At 46.0% G+C, this 18870-nt stretch overlaps 2 protein-coding genes across 2 annotated transcripts in view; one reads left to right on the top strand and one right to left on the bottom strand.

Annotated features, from left to right (window-relative positions):
• The window catches only part of GNL2 (G protein nucleolar 2), a 25970-nt gene extending 15823 nt beyond the window's left edge, over nucleotides 1-10147 (top strand). Inside the window, exons 9-16 of the mRNA XM_012779929.2 lie at nucleotides 741-869; nucleotides 1584-1688; nucleotides 2463-2621; nucleotides 2835-2948; nucleotides 7158-7630; nucleotides 8135-8217; nucleotides 9199-9284; nucleotides 9959-10147. Coding sequence (XP_012635383.1) covers nucleotides 741-869; nucleotides 1584-1688; nucleotides 2463-2621; nucleotides 2835-2948; nucleotides 7158-7630; nucleotides 8135-8217; nucleotides 9199-9284; nucleotides 9959-10111 — 1302 coding nt within the window. The 3' untranslated portion in view covers nucleotides 10112-10147. The remainder of the gene's footprint in view (nucleotides 1-740; nucleotides 870-1583; nucleotides 1689-2462; nucleotides 2622-2834; nucleotides 2949-7157; nucleotides 7631-8134; nucleotides 8218-9198; nucleotides 9285-9958) is intronic.
• DNALI1 (dynein axonemal light intermediate chain 1) lies at nucleotides 10109-18870 on the bottom strand. Its single transcript, XM_012779932.3, has 6 exons — nucleotides 18740-18870; nucleotides 18045-18190; nucleotides 15774-15943; nucleotides 14237-14415; nucleotides 13715-13879; nucleotides 10109-11857 (listed from the first exon to the last, which is right to left on the bottom strand). The coding sequence occupies exons 1-6, from the start codon at nucleotides 18818-18820 to the stop codon at nucleotides 11822-11824; spliced, it is 777 nt and encodes a 258-aa protein (XP_012635386.3). The 5' UTR covers nucleotides 18821-18870; the 3' UTR covers nucleotides 10109-11821.

Below are 18870 nucleotides of genomic sequence, written 5' to 3'. Positions count from 1 at the left end.
ACGCCTGTAATCCTAGCACTCTGGGAGGCTGAGGCAGGTGGATTGCTCCAGGTCAGGAGTTCGAAACCGGCCTGAGCAAGAGCAAGACCCTGTCTCTACTATAAATAGAAAGAAATTAATTGGCCAACTAATATATATAGAAAAATTTAGCCAGGCATGGTGGCGCATGCCTGTAGTCCCAGCTACTCAGGAGGCTGAGGCAGCAGGATTGCTTGAGCCCAGGAGTTTGAGGTTGCTGTGAGCTAGGCTGATGCCACGGCACTCACTCTAGCCTGGGCAACAAAGCGAGACTCTGAAAAAAAAAAAGAAAACAAAACGTATTTTGCAGAGAAAAGGAGGGTTGAGTCATGGGACTGTCAGTTGGCAAATCTGTTAAAATTTTCTTTCCTGAAGACATTTTATCAGTGGATTGTATTGTTCTAAGTTGATGACTAATGATCTATTTCTTCCCATGTTTCTTGACCTACATAGTTTTAACCTTAAATATTGAAGAATAATTTCACATAGATGATTGAGGAAATGACTCACCTCTGACTTAATAAGCATATGTATCCAGTTCACGCAGATTATGTAGGTTGTATGTGTGTGTCAAGGCTTTAGATCAAGTTGTATCAAGAGTTTTGCACTGTATTCTTTTTTTTTTCCACTGTATTCTTGATATTAGCACATTAACACATCCTGCTTGTCCAAAGGGATATTCATGACTGTATGTATGTGGTATGTATTCTCCTTTTGAACAGTTACACACTGACAAGAAGCAGATCAGTGTCGGGTTCATTGGCTATCCAAATGTTGGCAAGAGCTCTGTGATAAACACATTGCGTTCCAAGAAAGTTTGCAACGTGGCCCCCATTGCAGGTGAAACGAAGGTATGTCTGGCTCAGGGGGATGTTACTTCTGCATATTTTATTTCCACGGAGGAGATTTCTGTCTGCTTCTCTTGAATGCAGACTACCATCGAGAGTTTAGGTTCTCCACATGATAGTTTGGAACATACTGGAGTTGTTTCTGCCCACTTTGATAAGACAGAGAATACTTTGTATGCCACTGTGTGGCTTTGGTGTGATTTGGTTAATGTGATTCATATTTAAGTCTATTTTAAATTGTCACGCCAACATTTTACTTTGGTAAACAGAACAAACCCAAGAAAATTTGAAGCCTGGGTTAAGAACAAAAACTCAACTTTAGGGTAGGTTCTGAGAGTTGGGGTCATATCCTAGAACACAAGAGTGTTTGGGGAACAGCATGGTTCTGCTTAAAGGCAAAGAGGCTAAGCAGTACTGCGTTTCCAGGAGTACTTTTAAAACTCAAGGAAAGGTTCATTGGGTATTATTTCACGATACCAGGTGGAATGTCTCTGTATTATTTTTAGACTCTTAGCTGATGGAAACTATCGTTTATATTTCGTGGCAGTGTCTCGTGCATAGCACAGATAGAGGAGAGAGTAGCTTAATTACTCAGCAGGTTACTTTCCTTTGACTCCCCTTCCCTCCTTTCTAACTTCATACATGAGCATCAGGGGTTTGTGAAATTACATTCCTAGTATTTGACACAGGACATCTCTGACTTTTTTCTGTCTTCAGGTCTGGCAGTATATTACCTTGATGCGTCGGATATTCTTGATTGACTGTCCAGGTGTGGTTTACCCCTCTGAGGACTCCGAGACAGACATCGTGCTAAAAGGAGTTGTGAGTATTTGGTCCTGATGGGCCATTTGTGTTTTGGGGAGAGTGTTCTGTAGGGGATCCTGGGTACCTTTGCTTTTTACTCATTCTGAAGGCAGTCTGGGGACAGCCTGCCTGACCAAACTTTAGGAACATGATGCTAAACAGGGCAGCGTCTCAGTGTAAGCCTGTTTGAGTAGTTAGTGGAACCATGGGCATATCTGGTCAATATCATCCCACAAAAAGAGTTCATAGTTTACACACAGGATCCAAAGGGAAGCAGGGCCTGTTTATGTTTAGTGATAATTCGTCTTTGTGGGTTTATGGGTTGAGTCATTTTGGAACCCAGTCATTTCCTCACTTGTTTCTGAATATGACTGAGAACATTAAATGGTTCCACTTAACCTTAACTGTGCTTCTGGCTATACATCCTGTGCACATTCCTCGCCTTTCTTAAACTATTCCATCCTTTCTGTGTCCTAGGATTGGCAGGTTTTAACCATTTCTGCAAGTGAGTAACAGGAAGCATTCCAAGTTTAAACCGCTTGCGGAAGCCACACAGTTAGTTTGTGGTGAGCTGTGATTAAGGCTGAGTTTGGGGCTTCAAGGCTGTGGTCAGCCTTCAGTGGTGCTCCCTGCAGCTGACTGTGCCTAGCCACCTTGGAGACAGGCTCCGACCAGGCTCCACTCGCCTTGTGATGTTGAAATCTATTTTCAAATAGTGTCATAAAGAACACAGGGAACTTTACTACTTCCACAACAAACTTCATAAGCAGGAGATTTCATGTTAACATTTAGGTTCAAGTGGAAAAAATTAAGACTCCCGAAGACCACATTGGTGCTGTACTTGAGCGAGCAAAGCCAGAATATATCAGCAAAACGTACAAGATTGATTCCTGGGAGAATGCTGAGGACTTTCTTGAGAAGCTAGCTTTCCGGACTGGGAAGTTACTAAAGGTGAGCCAGGGTTTGTGAGAATGTAGACTGGTACATAGCGCAGGCATGTGTGTCTGTGATGTGGACCTTTTTTTGTATGCGTTGTGTGAGCATACAAAATGGTATGCTTATTGTCCTGTAGGGGCTGATGAATTGGGACAACTGAAATGCCCCCAAAGTGGGAGGTGGTTTTGTTCATTGAATTTAATTGGGAATCTTTCTGTGACATTTCAGGGAGGAGAGCCTGACCTGCAGACAGTGGGTAAGATGGTTCTCAATGACTGGCAGAGGGGCCGGATTCCTTTCTTTGTCAAGCCGCCTGATGCAGAGCCACCTGCAGCCCCCCAGGTAAAAACGGTGGACCTACCTCTTGGAAAGCATGGTTTCTCTAGATGGGGTGTAACTTTTGGTTGCCTCCCTTTATATAAGGAGCATCTTTTCTTATGTGGTAGGTATTGGATTGCAGTATCTCTAATTCCAGTGTGCCAGTGCCATGGCCTTGTTGGGGGTGCATTTAGTATCTCATAAATAGATGTTTGAGAGAAGACTAAACTTAGATACCAGTCTGTAGGGCCTTGGAAAGAGATGGCTCATTAAATTTAAGTAATCTTCTGATATGCATGTGTTGTCTCATGCTTGAGGAACAGAATCATTGTCAAAGTTTGTTTGTTTAACAAACACTAACTGGTGTCAACCCTGTGCCAGGCACAGGGAATATAGGAATGAATAACAGCCCTCGCCCTTGAGAAGCTCGTGATTGGTAGGAGAGTAGAGTGATACGGTCAATATTAGGGGAAAGAAGTTGTGGGTTTGGGGCCTTTGGCTGTGTTAAGAGGTTTCCCTGCTGTCCTGTTTCCCACACCCCGGCAGTGCACTGCCACAGGGCTCAACATCAGTGCTTCGCTTCTCTGTTTCTAGGACCTTTTTCAGAACTCAGCCAGGTATCTTGAAGAGGTGGCTTCACATTTTGCTTCTATGGTAATCTTGTTGGGTCTGTACAGTTCTAGCTGCTGCTTACCTGAGCTCCATTCCCAGAGATGCAGGTGTAGCCCAGAGTTCCCAGAACATATTCTCCAGCATTTTAAAATTAGTGTGCCTGAAACTGATATTAATCAACCTTCTCCTCTCTCTTTCAAAACCATCAAACAACCAAACAAAGCAGTTTTCTCCCTCCTTTATATTAAGTTATTCATTTGTTGGTACTCACGTATTGAGTGCTGGGTGAACTCACATGTCCTCTGTGCCAGGTACTCTTCTGGGTACTGGAGGTGCTTCAGTGAGAAGCAGACGAGGCCGTGCCCTCCTGCACTTATATTCCAGTGGGGGAGTGTGTGGTTTTTTTCTGACATCAAATATGTGTGTTCTTCCCACACCGATTCTACAATTCTTTGACAACAGCTAAATGTCTAACAATTAGATTCGATTCTTACACACTCTCCCAGAGTTAGTGCAGACCCCACAGGTTAAGGCCTCAGTCCTACATGCCTACCCTCACGGTCAGATGCCAGCTGCAGGCTGCCCTCACACTTGGGCCCGGCTGACAACAAATTTAGGGGTTCTGGGGTTTGATAGTTTGTCAGAATGACTCAGAGGACAGAGGGAAGTGCATTACTTATGATTATAGTTTATTATAAAGGATAAAGCTCAAGAATAGCCAGTGGGAAAGAAGCACAGGCAAGGAAGAGGCACAGAGCTTCGTGCCTTCTCAGGGCAGGCTGCCTCCTAGCAAACTAGGATGTTCACCAACCCAGCAGCTCTCAGAACCTCAGCTTGTAGGGTTTTTTGGGGGGTTTCATTACATAGGCACGGCTGACTAAATCTGTGGCAATTGGTGACTGGGCTCAATCTTCAGATCCTCACCTCTCCCCAGAGATGGGAGGTGGGGCTGAAAGCTCCAACCCTCCAATCAAGTGTTCGGTCTTTCGGTGACCGTTGCTCCATCCTGAAGCTATCTGGGGGCCCCATCATGAGTCACCACATTGGCATAAACCCTGGTGTGGTGCTGAGGGACTTGTTGTGAATAACGAAAGACACCCATCACTCAGGAAATTCCTAGGGTGATGGGTGCCAAGAACTGGGGACAAAGACCAAATGTGTGTGTGTGTGTGTGTATTTTTAATTATATCACAGGGAAATATACAGTGATAGGAAGTAGTGTGTGCTGTGAGGGAAGCTGAACCAGGTGAGGGGTTTGGGGGAGACACAGGAGTACATTTGTGTGAGGGGTGGTCAGGAAAGGGCTCTGAGAAAGTGGCATTTTAGCAGAGACCCAACGAAAGGAGGCAGGAGCCGTGCAAATGTCTTGGGAGAACATTCCAGGCAAAGGGAGCAGCACATCTAAAGCACCCGAGGCAGGAGTGTGCTTGGCGTGTCCAAAGTACTGAAGGAAGTCACTGTGGCTTGAATGCAATGGGCAGGGGAGGGTGATGTGATGGGAAGCTGTTGGGGGATTTTGAGTTAGAGATCATTCGGGTCTGAGCATCATTCTCGATGCCTGTATGTCTCTATCACTGCTGTCTTGTGACCCTGTGTGGAAACACTGGAATGATCTTGAATCCTTCCTCCATATCTAGCCTTTAAGTTTAAATAATTAGTTCAGAAAATTCTTAAGAACTATTATGTCACCTCTTCTGTGATTCTCTTATTTTCTTTCTTTGGTGAGGGCAGAAACCCCTTGAGAATCTGAAAGTTAAAAATAGCCTCACTAGAAAAATGTACAAATGTACATACAAATATTTTATATGGTTTCTGGAATTTTGTAGAGTCCTCATTTATTTAGCACTTTACCTGGCCACTCTTGATTTTGGAAGATCACTTAAGTTCTGTGATTCTCAGTTGCAAGGATAAAATGATCTTACATACGTGAAGCAACAGTAGAGAGCTTTGTGCATGCTTATCTTTGCACTATTACCTAAATAGGCTGATCATTTTAGATTTTAATGTCCTCAAACTCAGTGCTCATTGTCAGCTGTCCTCACTCACAAAATGCCCACTCCTTGAGTTATAGTCTTTCTTCAAGTTGCCTCCTGTCTTAGTCTGTTTTGTGCTGCTGTAAAAGAAGACCATAGGCTGGGCATGGTAGCTCACGCCTGTAATCCTAGCACTCTGGGAGGCCAAGGCGGGTGGATTACTCCAGGTCAGGAGTTCGAAACCAGCCTGAGCGAGACCCCGTCTCTACCAAAAATAGAAATAAATTAATTGACTACCTAAAATATATATAGAGAGAAAAAATTAGCTGGGCATGATGGCGCATGCCTGTAGTCCCAGCTACTTGGGAGGCTGAGGCAGCAGAATTGCTTGAGCCCAGGAGTTTGAGGTTGCTGTGAGCTAGGCTGATGCCATGGCACTCACTCTAGCCTGGGCAACAAAGTGAGACTCTGTCTCAAAAAAAAAAAAAAAAGAATACCATAGACTGGGTAGTTTATAATGAACAGAAATTTACTTGGCTCATGGTTGTAGTGGCTGGGACGTCCAAGAGCGTGGCGCCAGCATCTGGTGGGGGCCTTTGCGCTGCATCATCCCGTGGCAGAACATGAAACGGCAAGAGAGGGCTACAGCCAAGTGAGCAAGAAGAGGCTGGACTTGCTTTTATGACCCTGTGTGGAAACATGGAATGATCTTGAATCCTTCCTCCATATCTAGCCTTTAAGTTTAAATAATTAGTTCAGAAAATTCTTAAGAACTATTATGTCACCTCTTCTGTGATTCTCTTATTTTCTTTCTTTGGTGAGGGCAGAAACCCCTTGAGAATCTGAAAGTTAAAAATAGCCTCACTAGAAAAATGTACAAATGTACATACAAATATTTTATATGGTTTCTGGAATTTTGTAGAGTCCTCATTTATTTAGCACTTTACCTGGCCACTCTTGCAGCAACTAACCCACTTTTGAGATAGCATTAATCCCTTCATGAGGGCAGAGTCCTCATGACCTAATCACTTCTTATTAGGCCCTACCTCCCAACACTGTTACATTGGGGATTGTTTCCAACACATGAGTTTTGGAGGATACATTCAAAGCCCGAGACCTCCTCAGTGCCTCTCCTTAGTACTTGACACTTTCTAAGCTAGTACTGTTCTCATACTTACCATTCAGCCTGACTTTGATTTTGATGTTGTGAGTGCTACTTTTGTATGTGCTTATCTCAACAGCCTCCTGTTCCTAATGATATTCAAGGAAGATTAGGGAATCTTACTTGGCTTTGGTAAATTATTGATTGGTTTTAATGGTTAAATACTCTTTTAGTTGGCTTATCCTTTGGAATTGTAGATATATTCCTTTGATTCTTTAATACTGGTTTCTGGATTTAATGTATGTTGGCTTGAAATAGATTAATGATATAATTCAAATTTGGGTGTTTTCAATACTTTCCCTTAGTCCTAAAAAGAGAACTACCTCTTTCAGCTACTTTGTTCACGTAAATTAAAAATATTTGTAAAAAAATTTAAAAATAAAAAAAGAGAACTATCTCATTTGAGAGTAAGATATAAGTTGAAAATTTCAGTTTTCATTTTCTTCCATTTCTCTTCCCTACCTCCACCCCTTTTGGCCTCAATAGCTCCCACCATCCTCGTCTTTGGAAGTTGCTACAGAAACTACCACAGAAACTACCCAGAACAATCCAGAAGAGGAAGTCACAGGCACTGTAGGTGAAGGGGCAGAATCTGTCACTGAGAAAGAAAAACAAGAAAACAGTCACTGCGATGCTAACTCTGAGATGCAACAGATTCTTGCACGGGTTCGGCAGAACTTTGGCAAAATCAACGTCGTGCCTCAGTTTTCTGGGGATGACCTGGTTCCTGTGGAGATGTCAGATCTCGAGGAAGAGCTTGAGAACTTCTCTGCTGAAGAGGAGGAAGAAGAGGAGGAACAAGAGCAACAAGAAGACAGTGAGGAAGAATCTTACCAGGAGTCCCAGGAAGATCATGTGGAAAATGACACCAAAGCAATTATTAAAGCCCTTGATGAAAAGATTGCTAAATATCAGAAGTTTTTAGACAAAGCCAAAGCTAAAAAGTTTTCAGCAGTCAGGTAATATTTTCATCTTATACAAATTGTACTTTGTTCATTCTTTTTCCAGAAACTTGCTGTGGGTATAGAGCAGTATATGTATGGGGGTAGGGGGATTGTTGCCATTTTTTTGTGGGTTCTGTTTTGTTTTTCTTTGGTTTCTCTGAGATGGGGGCTTTCTATATTGCCCCAGCTGGCCTAAAACTCCTGGGCTCAAGCGATCCTCCTGCCTCAGTCTCTTAAGTGGCTGGGACTATAGGTGCATACCACCATGCCTGGCTGTTATTGCCATTTAAAAAAGTGATTTGTAAATTTTATAAAATTCAGTTGCCTGAAGTTTGAGAAGCTTAGTTGTCCAGTCTTTTAGAAATGCCCAGGGAGCTGTAAAAACTGTTAGATGTTCACTTCTTACACTGGTGATAACTATATAAATAAGGGGTGGGGTCTTCTGTGAGTTTGTTGCAGGGTTCCAGGTCATGTGATGTATGGTGTCGACAGCTTCATTGCTTTGTTCTTCTGTTTCAGAATATGCAAGGGGCTAAGTGAAAAGGTATTTGCAAAACCTGAAGAACAAAGAAAAACATCTGAAGAAGATGTAGATGATACAGGTGAAGATAAATTATTGAAGTCATTTAGATGTGATTTGCGTCTTTAGAACTTTGGGAAACCTAAGTTTAATCTCCAGATTATCTCTCATACAACAGTCCACACAGGTCTTTATCATATCTGGCAGATTACAGATTGCCTTGCTTCCACATACTACCGTGTTTCCCTGAAAATAAGACAAGGTCTAAAATTTATTTTTCCTCAAGAAGACACCCTAGGGCTTATTTTCAGGGGATGTGTTATTTTCCCCTCAAAGTCTCAGCTTGCAGCACGCACAGGATGGCTGGGACCTGACGGGGAGCTGACCTTGTTGGTGGGGCTGCCCGCACCTTTCCAGTCACCTCTGGGATAGTAGCTGTCACGATGGGGCAGATGAGAAGGGCTGCTCGTCTTCTTTACCGCTCCACAAGGAAATGCATGGGTTGTGCAGATACGCTGTGTAGCCACGCCCATCACTAGGTCTTATTTTTGGGGTAGGGCTTATATTGTGCAAATGCTTAGAAATCTTGCTAGGGCTTATTTTATGGGTAGGGCTTATTTTCAGGGAAACATGGTATTTATCATACAAATTGGATCATCCCTTTTTTATTCTGCACATTTCTTAGGATTAAAATGGCAGTTCAGGAAACTTCTTTAAAAGGGAATATTATTAACCTTAAAATCCAAGGGTGGATCTGCAGCCAAATGAGGGGGCATGGATCACACGTTTATTCTTACTCCCTTTTGCTGTCAGCATCCATATTGAGAGTGTGTTTAGGGGCTTCCTGTCTAAGCCTGCTTTACTCTGACCAGCATCCTGGTCACCAGCTCCATCCACACTGGCCTTCCTTCTCCTCCTCCCCCTGACATATCTAGCTCGTTCCCACCATGTTGGGTTCACAGACAAATTTTTAATAGAAAATTCCTGGGCTTTTTTCTTTCCTTCCCTTCTTTTTTTTAAATTCCTATTTTTTTGTATGTGTTTGTGTATTGTTTGTATCTAGCACCTACCAAAAAGGGAAGGAAGCGGAAGGCTCAGAGGGAAGAAGAACGTTCAGATAAAACCCGCAGGACGCTTACATCTAAGGAAGTGAGTATTTTGGGTCTTAAATATGACCCAGATAGAGGAAGTAGAGAGATACATTTCTCAAGACCCACTGTTTCTGAAACAAATGGTCTAGAGCTTAATGCCAGGAACCCCAGTCATCAGTGACCTGGTTGAGGAGAGAAATGGGCTAAGAGGTTGCCTGCGGAGTGAAGGTCCTTGACTCCATGTCTTGGTGTTAGGAATTCCTGGTCACTGTCCTCAAGCCTATGGGCTATCTAGAAGAGTTGTATGTTTTTTTGTGGCCCCAGGGAAGTGACACACAACAAGCAGAGCAGGTTAGGAAGACAAATCTCGGTCTCTGGAAGGAGTGCTTGGGGGCAGAGCTGTTCAGAGCTAGGGCAGGCCTACTGGGCAGGGGCATAGTTTGTCATTGGCATTGTTCAGCCTTACTGCAGGGGACCACTTGTGCAGAAAAGATTCGAGCACTGGATGAGGGTGGGCCCAAATGGGAGTCTGTAACTTGGAGTCCTCACAGGTCACAGTGGAAGAGAGTAAACAGGTCTGTGAGGTGAGTCCTCCCTCATTAGCACTGCTTCCAGTGGCTGTGGAGGCAGCACGGGCAGTGGCGTGTGGAGAGGAGGCTCCTGTCTTAGGACTTTCAGTGTTTGATTTCAAAGTCTCTTTCTGCTCTCCCATTATTGTGCCATTTTTTACAGCGGAGGCGAGCAGTGCGGCAGCAGCAATCCAAAAAAGTCGGTGTGCGCTACTACGAGACACACAATGTGAAAAATAGGAACAGGAACAAAAAGAAGACCAATGACTCAGAGGGACAGAAAAACAAACACAAGAAATTCAGACATAAGCAGTAACATTTACAAAGTTGTTTATTAAATTATACAAAAATATGCAATTAGAAATTGTGTTCATTTTCTTCCCACGAGCTGGCATTTCTAAGGCCATATTGCGTTTGTTCTGAGGTTTGACAGTTGAAGCCATTCACCAGTGCTGGTGAAGAGTAAAGCCCCCTCACCCCTAAAGATTTCAGTGATCAAGTCCATTGGCACTTGAGGTGCTTGGATTAGCCCTCTTAGTACTGGCAGAGAGTAACTTTGTCATGAAAACGTCTGACAGAAATAGGGAATGAGGTCTATAAAATGGAAAGTGGATTTCTCTTGTGCTGGTAATTAGCAAATTGGAACAGAAGGTACAAAACTGTCAAAAGAAGAAAAATCTCAAGGATGGTTGTGCACATGGCCTGGGCTTTAAAATTTGAGGGAATGGCAGCAGCAACTTCTGTCCCTCATTGAGTCTGAAATGGACCCACTTAGGACATATGCTGTGCGTTACTACTGTAGAGCCCTGGAACTAGATCTCAGTGGACAGTTCTTTCCCATGGAAGTGACAGCATGGGCAGCTCGTTTTAGTGGAGCCTTGTAATTCCTCAGGACAACGCATCAGTGTGAAAGCTGTGACTTCAAACTCGAGACTAGAGCCTACAAGGGCATGTTTGTCTCAGGGAAACACAGCGCGTCCTGTGGGACTATCGTTCTTCCAGTGAGCCTTGAAGTCCTAACCAGGGTGGGTGGCAGATCCACGCTCTGCTAAGAAGTCAGTCCCTTTTTCTACCTCTTTAGGAGAATATTGAGCATGTTAGTACCTTCTTTAGGTAATGTTACTTGTGCAATTTCACTGAATGATGGAAGTCCCTTATCATGCCACCCTTGCCAGGTTTATGCCACTAATTCAATCTTCTCGGTCTACACAACCAGAAGAGTTTAAGAGAAATAGTAAAATACAGTTGTCTACATGCCATAGTCTGATCATTAGTAATTAGAACTACATGTGAGATTTGGTTACCTCTCCAGTTAATTAAACGTAGCTAACTGGGGGAGACGTAGAGTCAGGGTTAGATTTTCTGCAGAGTAAGGTGAACAAATCAAATCTGGTGGTGGAGAAGCTGAGTTGCTAACAGCTCAAAAGGACACTGTGACTTGTATTCCTTTCCAGCAATCATTTACTTTCTCCAAAGCCATGGCTTTGACTGCCATTGTTTCCTAACTGAGGCAGTTTGAAAGTAGGAAGGGGTCCAGTTGACTTAGCAGGTGGGAATAATAACAGTATAAAGCCAAAGTTCCAAAATGAGTAACTAGAAATGTATTGTAATAGGGATGAAAAACCATCAAATAAGGAAGAACTGAGACCAGAGAAGCCCAAATTGAGGTACAAGATGAATTGTGAACCAGAAGTTTGAGGGGCAGAGAGGCAGCTTCATTTGGCTAGACATAAGTGATGGTGTGGTGATGAGAAAGCCACAGTCTTACTGTTTGAGTTGGCAAATCCCTAGGTTGGCTAATAGGCATATACTGAGACTGTCAGGGCTACACCACGTTCCACTGCCCAGCCAGGAACCTGGCTGGCAGACCTTAAGTGTTTGATGACACTGGGGCAATGGCGTGACTTCTGAAAAACACAGGTGGTGATTAGGGGAGGATATGGCTTGCTCACTCAGGAAACTAGCTTTTTATTACAAAGGGCTTATGATCGGATAGTAGTGTTTGCCGAGACCCATATGGAAATTATCACTTCTTCGGTGCAATAATGCCTTCCAGTTGGGCCTGAAAAACAAAAACAAGCTCCATTAATATTTGAAACTTGCAGCCTAACACAAATAGCTAAGAGGTGATAAAAATCTCTGGGAAGAATAATCCGAATGTTGCCACTCCAAGCGATTGCTTTTTCCTTCATTCCCAACTCCATATTTTCTAGATTAGCTGGTTTCTAGCCTGCCGTACAGTCTTGCTACATTAGAAGTAACCAGAGCTGTCCTGATTTCCATACAATAATGGTTCAGTGTATAATATGAAACACTGAAAAAAAATTGAATAAGTTGTTGAAATAGTGGTTTTTATGGCTCAGATTCCAGACTTGAATATGTCGGCTGAGTTAAACATTTGTCTCTCTGGTTTAGGATCCTAGGAGCTCTGCTGAGACCAGAGGTTTGGGAAACAGCAGATTTTCAGCCACCAAGACAACTTGACACCCAATTAGAGAAAATTGCTACCAGTCAGTAAAGAGCTGTCCCTCTTTTTTGTAAAGCTTAAGACACTTGGGAGTTATTTACCGTGTTCCTCTGGCAGCCAGTAAAATAATTTGCTGTCATGCTATGTGGGCAGATTTTAAGTAGTTCTGTTCTTGGGAAGGCAAAGCTGTTTTATTTGCAGTGCAGCTTTGTGCCAATAAAAATAACTCACTTCTAAAGAATTTTTCACCCTGGGGATTACAAGCTTGCTTTTAAATGTTAGAAAGATGCTAAGATATTTGGTTTCCTCTTGTTGCTAATACTATATAGGAGAAACTGAGAGACTCAGGATTATGATAAAGGAACATAGCAGATAAGGGAAACAGCTTCGGAGGCTGCTAAGCAAACAGATTCACCTTTGGCTGTGAAAATTTCTAGCTTTTCAACTTTTCAGCAACAAGAAATCTGTCACCTTCCACTCTTGGTTCATAGAAAGCTGCCTTTATCACAAATAGCTGGCCCTTAGGTTTGTAGACCTAACAAGCCTGCCAATCTCAGGAATGTAAGCTTTCTCTATGAGACCAGGGAGGAGAGGGAGATAACATCCAGGGGCCTTTTGGGCCGGGGCCATGGGAGAATGCCAGCAGGCCATCTACCCAGAACAGTGATTCTCAGACTTCAGCAAGCATCAGAATCATCTGAGAGCTTGTCAGAACAGACTGCTGACCCCAGCCCCAAAGTTCCTGATTCAGTAGATCTGGGTGGGCCTAATAATTTGTATTTCTAAAAGTTGCCAGATGATGAGGATGCTACTGTTCTGGGGCCCAACCTTTGAGAACCTTTGGACCAGACAGAGCCTGGAGTTGCAGGGGCCGGTAGCATGGCCTCAGGCCTATTCCCTCCCTCACATCACCTCAGTTGCAGAAAGGCATGCTTCTAGCACTGGGCTTTGAGGAAAAACACCTACAGCTGGGTTCCTTTGGTCACACACCTGGGGAAGGTTTCTGACTTGAAATGGTTCTTCCTTTCAAAAGGCCTTCCCTGCCTGCCCACCAGTTGTGATTTCTTCCCTGGTTATGTCCCAAACACAGCGCCTCAGGGGCCTGGCAGTGGGCAAGCACTTCCATGCCAGCCTGCTGAAGAATCCTGCCCACTAGAGGAAGGCTCTAAAATATCAACTTTGACAGGAAAGAAGTTCTACTCTTTGCCATATCCACCTCTCCCTTGAGGATGGGCAACTTTTTTCCGGTGGGGGAGGAGGAATCCTCCACTGGAGAGCCAGGCTGCAGTCTCATGGGGATTCCAAGTTGAGAACCGAGCCCCCTCCAGAGCCAGGTGGAATAGAAGCTCCTCCACCCCCAAGTCAGCTCCCTTTACTCCTTGGCAGTGCGTGTGGACAGAAGTCTAAAAGCCATTGGTGGCAAAGGACGCAATGCCTGGCCTGCGCTGTTACCTTCAGCTGCTGATTCGTCCGCTTTAGGAACTGAATCTCCTCGTTGTGCTTCTTCTCCTCCACCTGCCGCCTCTCGTTCTCCCGCTTCTCTGTGGCCTCACATTTTGCCTTCTGCTCGTTCACTTGCCTCTCCAAGTCTCTCTTTTCGCTCTCCAGTTCTGCAATCTGAGGACAGAAAGCCCAGTCATCCTGGGATGTCAGCAAGTGGATGGATGGGGTGGTGTGAAAGCCTGGGAGGACGGGATATGGGACACAGCTGTCCATCCCAAGACATTGCCAGGGTGTGTACTGCCACCCGGTGGGAGGTCAGTGACAGGCATGGAACATCCACAGAGGAGAAGACCCTGCCAGGACCACCAGGCTGGCCGTTACCCTCAACCAATGGTCTTTGCTGAGGTTATGCAGGTCCAGGGGTGGTGAATGTCAGGGGAGCGCCTTAAGGGGCCACGAATGACAACCACGTGGCTCTGAGGTTGACAGATGAGTCACAGAGGACCAAAGGTCATGGTAAACCCCACTCACTTTCCTCTCCATGTCTGACTTCCCCTGTTCGGCCTGCAGTGCCTTCCTCATGCCAAACGCCACACTGCTCTCGTACAAGGTCTGGTAGGCAGCGATAGTCATGCGGATCTCGTCCCGGACTCGCAGCAGCAACAGCCCCCTCTCCGCACAGTTGATGGTGACCTCCCGGATCAGCTCATCTTCCAATGCACACACACCAGGGGATCAGAGAAGGCAGGGGCAGGGGGATGCACGTCTATTGCAAACTACCTTTCCTCTTGGGAAGGACTCTAGGGTGTGCTCTCCTTGCTTGGAGACAAGGTCTCAGAGAAGGTCCTCAGGGAGGGTGCCTTCAGTGGCCCACGGAGTATTGCCACGCGGCCACTCCTCTGAACTTGGCACTTTGGAGTAGCATGCAGTCAGCAAGCCTAGGTTGGCCAGGGCAGAGGGAGACAAGAACCTCCAGTTTGTTTGCAGCAGTGGGTCCCCTCCCTTTCATCCTCAGGTAGAAACTGGTAGTCAAAGAAATCTGACTTTCTGAGTTTAAAGATGGTGGCTGTTTTAAAGCAGCTGGGAAATCCTATGTGCCCCCTTGGCTGGACTAGTTTGGGGCTAGAAACAGCAGGGGCTAGAGCTCACCCACCTATCTCCTCCAAAAATGCTGACCTAGAGGGTAAACCATAGTCAGACACGGGAGCCTGCAGGCTCTGCCGCTGCCTGAGCATTTGGAGGTGGTTTGCAGATCAGAGTCCACAAGAGCCAGTGAGACTGGGCTGGGAGACAGTCATTTGACACTGGCACTCAAGGCAGATCTCAAGTCCCTGTGTATGCTAACAACAAGTTACCCTGCAATATTTTTCTGGCTTGAGGGCCAAATGTTGATGGGTGGGTATTCTATATAAATATAGAATATTAATTTTTCTGATTAAAAAATTAGCATATGCTGCCTGGGTAGGGTGGCTCATCCCTGTAATCCTAGCACTTTGGGAGGCCAAGGCAGGAGGATCACTTGAGGTCAGGAGTTCAAGATGAGCCTGAGCAAGAGGGAGACCCTGTCTCTACAAAAAATAGAAAAATTAGCCAGTATGATGGTGCAGGCCTGTAGTCCCAGCTACTCAGGAGGCTGAGGCAGGAGGATCATTTGAGTCCAGGAGTTTGAGGTTGTGGTAAGGTATGATGATGCCACTGCACTCTAACCCGGGAGACAAAGGGAGACCTTGTCTCAAAAAATAAAATAAATAAATAGATAAATATATGCTTATTAGAGAAATATTTGAACAAACAAAGATTTAAAATGGATGTTCTTGTCTTACTCCAAATCTCTGCTAAGAGGCGAAGAGCCCAGATTGTCAGGAAGACAGTGACTGGTAGCTGGGGGACTGGGAGGGAGAGGAGGGGGCATCTAGCAGTTGCTGGCTGGGTTAGGCAGGAGGAGAAGAGATGATTCTAGCATGGGGTGGGCTTCAGCTCAGGGGTGCTGAGAGCTTGGGTCTGTGTTGAGGGGGAAAGGAAGGAGGCAGTAGGATGGGTAGCACTCAATCCCACCTGGCCCACTCACCAAAACACTGTGAGTAGAGCTCCCTGCGCACAGGGCAGATGCCTGTTTCCCGGGCCTGCCGCTGCTGCAGCTTCAGGTCCAATTGCTCCTGGAGGTGCACCACGTCCATCCTGGTGCTGGGGGTACTGGACACCTGCTGGATCCATAGCTGAGTGTCTTCCACCCACTCCCTGTGGCACAGACACAGCCAAGCTGAGCAAAACCATTGATGTGAGAGGGTCCGTAGGGCATGAGCAGAGTGGGCCCTTTGAGCTCTCTGCTTGAGCAGAAGTGAGGGACAGCTTTGAATCCTCCATCCCTCCCTTGGAGTGTGAGGCTCCAAAGCCACACCCACTCTGCTGCCTCCACAGGGACCCTACTTTGGGAATGGGTAGGTGGGCAATTTCCAGTTTCTAAGGGTCCTCTGTGAAATCATCACCCACTGTTCCTTTTTTTTTTTTTTTTTTTTTTGAGACAGAGTCTCGCTTTGTTGCCCAGGCTAGAGTGAGTGCCATGGCGTCAGCCTAGCTCTCAGCAACCTCAAACTCCTGGGCTCAAGCGATCCTGCTGCCTCAGCCTCCTGAGTGGCTGGGACTACAGGCATGCGCCACCATGCCCGGCTAATTTTTTCTATATATATTAGTTGGCCAATTAATTTCTTTCTATTTATAGTAGAGACGGGGTCTTGCTCTTGCTCAGGTTGGTTTCGAACTCCTGACCTCGAGCAACTCACCCGCCTCAGCCTCCCAGAGTGCTAGGATTACAGGCGTGAACCACCACTGCGCCTGGCCAGCCACTGTTCCTTACCTCCTAACATGCTTAAGACAGATTTATGGTCGTTGTTGCTTGATCTGAACAGAAAGCCCAGTGGGAATTCCCCACTGGCTTACGGGGTGGGAGACACAGGAAAACATAAACCTTGCGCAAACCAGAAAGAGGCAAATGTGTGTAATGGGCTTGGGGAGGTTCTTGAAGGTATGTGTCTGCATGGGTCCCATAATGCAACTTGCATCAGAGGTGGCCAGGGTTTGGAGTCACAAGAAGATGGAGCTTAAGGGCAGAACTTCCATGGGGGATAGGACCTCTATGCTGTTGGTGGGAGGGAATCAATTTAAAAATCACCCCTCTCTCTTGACCTCCATCTCAGAGGAGATCACAGTCTCTCTTTGTTACTCCTTTTCATCATGATCTTAAAAACTGTGTTGTCAGCGTATTACATAAACAGATGAAAATGCATGTTAGTGATAGATGTGGCTGCAGAAGAAAAAGGCCGGGAAAGGGGATTGTGCTGGGGAGAGGTGCTCTTTTATGCAGGATTCTCAAGGAAGGCCTCCTGGAGGAAATGCCATTTAAGCAAGACCTGAGCGAAGAAATGAAGGGAACCGGGAGTATAGCAAGGGAAGAGCCTTCTTGGCTGTAAGGACAACTGTAAAGGCTCCGAGGTGGGAGAGTGATTGAGGCATTTCAGAAACTGTAAACCAGGCTCCTGTAGCTTCAGCACAGCAAACAAGGAGAATAACAGGAGATAAAATCAGGGATGTTTCACAGGCCAGGCCATGCCACATCTTCCAGGCCATTGCAGAGACTTTGGATTTGAGTCTGAGTTAGACGGGAAGCCATTAAGGGATTTCTGGCAGAAGACTGCATGACCTGACTTATGCTTTAGGGGCTCTGTAGATTTTAGGAGCAGAGTGGAAGCAGGGTTTCAGCTAGGAGGCCATGGCAGGAGTGCGGTGGCCAACAGTGACTAGGCACAAGATGGTGGAGGTGAAGGTGGTGAGAGGTGGTTGGATTTGGTATAGAATTTGAAGGTGAAACCAAAAGAATTTGACGAAGAATAGACACATTGCGCGAGAGATGAAAGGGAATGGAAGGTGGCCTGAGTCCCCGGTAGAAAGGAGAAGGTTAGGGAGGAAGAACCTGTGATTTTGTTTGGACATGTCAAGTTTGTCATGCCATGTCTGTTAGAGATCTTACTGAAGGGAATGAGGAATTAGAAGACTGGAGTTTAGGGGAGAGGATAAGGCTGGAAATAAACACTTGGGAGCCATCATCATACAGATGGTAAGAAAAGCCCTGAGATTGGGTGAGAGTGCTCAGGAGGTGAAGGCAGATTGAGAAGAGGTCTCCTGTCGCCCACCCTCCCAGGATCCAGCCATAACTAAGCTCTAGCTCTGGAATATTGGGAGGAAACCTCAGCCAGGAGCAGAGGCAGAGTGCCTCTCCCCACACTCCCAAATTCTGGAATGCAAAGCCTAAACCTTCTCCCAGCCACTGCTCCTCCTCCGTTACCTTGGGGGTAGGATGGCATTCAAGATTTCTTCTGCCTGCTTCGTAGGATCTGGGACACAAATACTTGAGGGGAGCTTGGCCTTTGGTGGCTGTGGGACTGGACTCGAGGGTCCAGGCTGTTGGGGGCTGACTTTCAGTGGCCGAGCCTGAGAAGGGACAGGTGAGGGCAGGAAATGATTCAGGCACACAGCTCCACACATCCTGGCCCTGGGGACAGCTCCAGGTTACCTGCACACCACTCCTCTTTTCCCAGTCTAGTTTCTCTGTCTTCTCAGCAGAAATTATGTCTCAGAACTGAAGGAGGCCATGAAGAGTCTCTGGCCCCAACTCAATGCCAACTCAATGCTTGAACAGGTCTTTCTGGCACAAGTGCTCAGGCCTCTGCTTTCCCACCTCTAGTGATGGGGAAATCACTACCTGACCTATTATTCTTGGACCCAGCTACCATGAAGAAGAGTGAGCCCCACTCATCTCCCTGTGACCATCTTTCTCTTCCTAAATCTGTTGTCTGGTGGTGTCACACTCAGTATCTTGGGCTTCCTGTACCGCTTTCCCACCCTTTTCCTGATTCAATTCCCTTATTCCCTCCCATAGCTGCAATCCCTGTCCCTTGGGATTCCCAACCCTCAACGCAGGAGTCTGTCTTTCCCCATTGGAGCTTCCAGGCTTCCTCATCCCCTGAGCCCCGTCCTTACCTTGGGGCTCCGTTTCTCGGTGTTCCGGCTCACCAGCACCGGGGTGTCGTACTTGAGCAGAGAGTCCGCGGGGGGGATCATGGCGGCGGCAGGGATTGCAGCCCAGCTTCGGCGGCCCCTCCAAGCTGGGC

This window comes from Microcebus murinus, chromosome 2 (genome assembly GCF_040939455.1).
Source record: "Microcebus murinus isolate Inina chromosome 2, M.murinus_Inina_mat1.0, whole genome shotgun sequence".
NCBI lineage: Eukaryota > Metazoa > Chordata > Mammalia > Primates > Cheirogaleidae > Microcebus > Microcebus murinus.
Note: the sequence above shows the minus strand (reverse complement) of the source record. Positions and strands in the feature narration are given on the sequence as shown.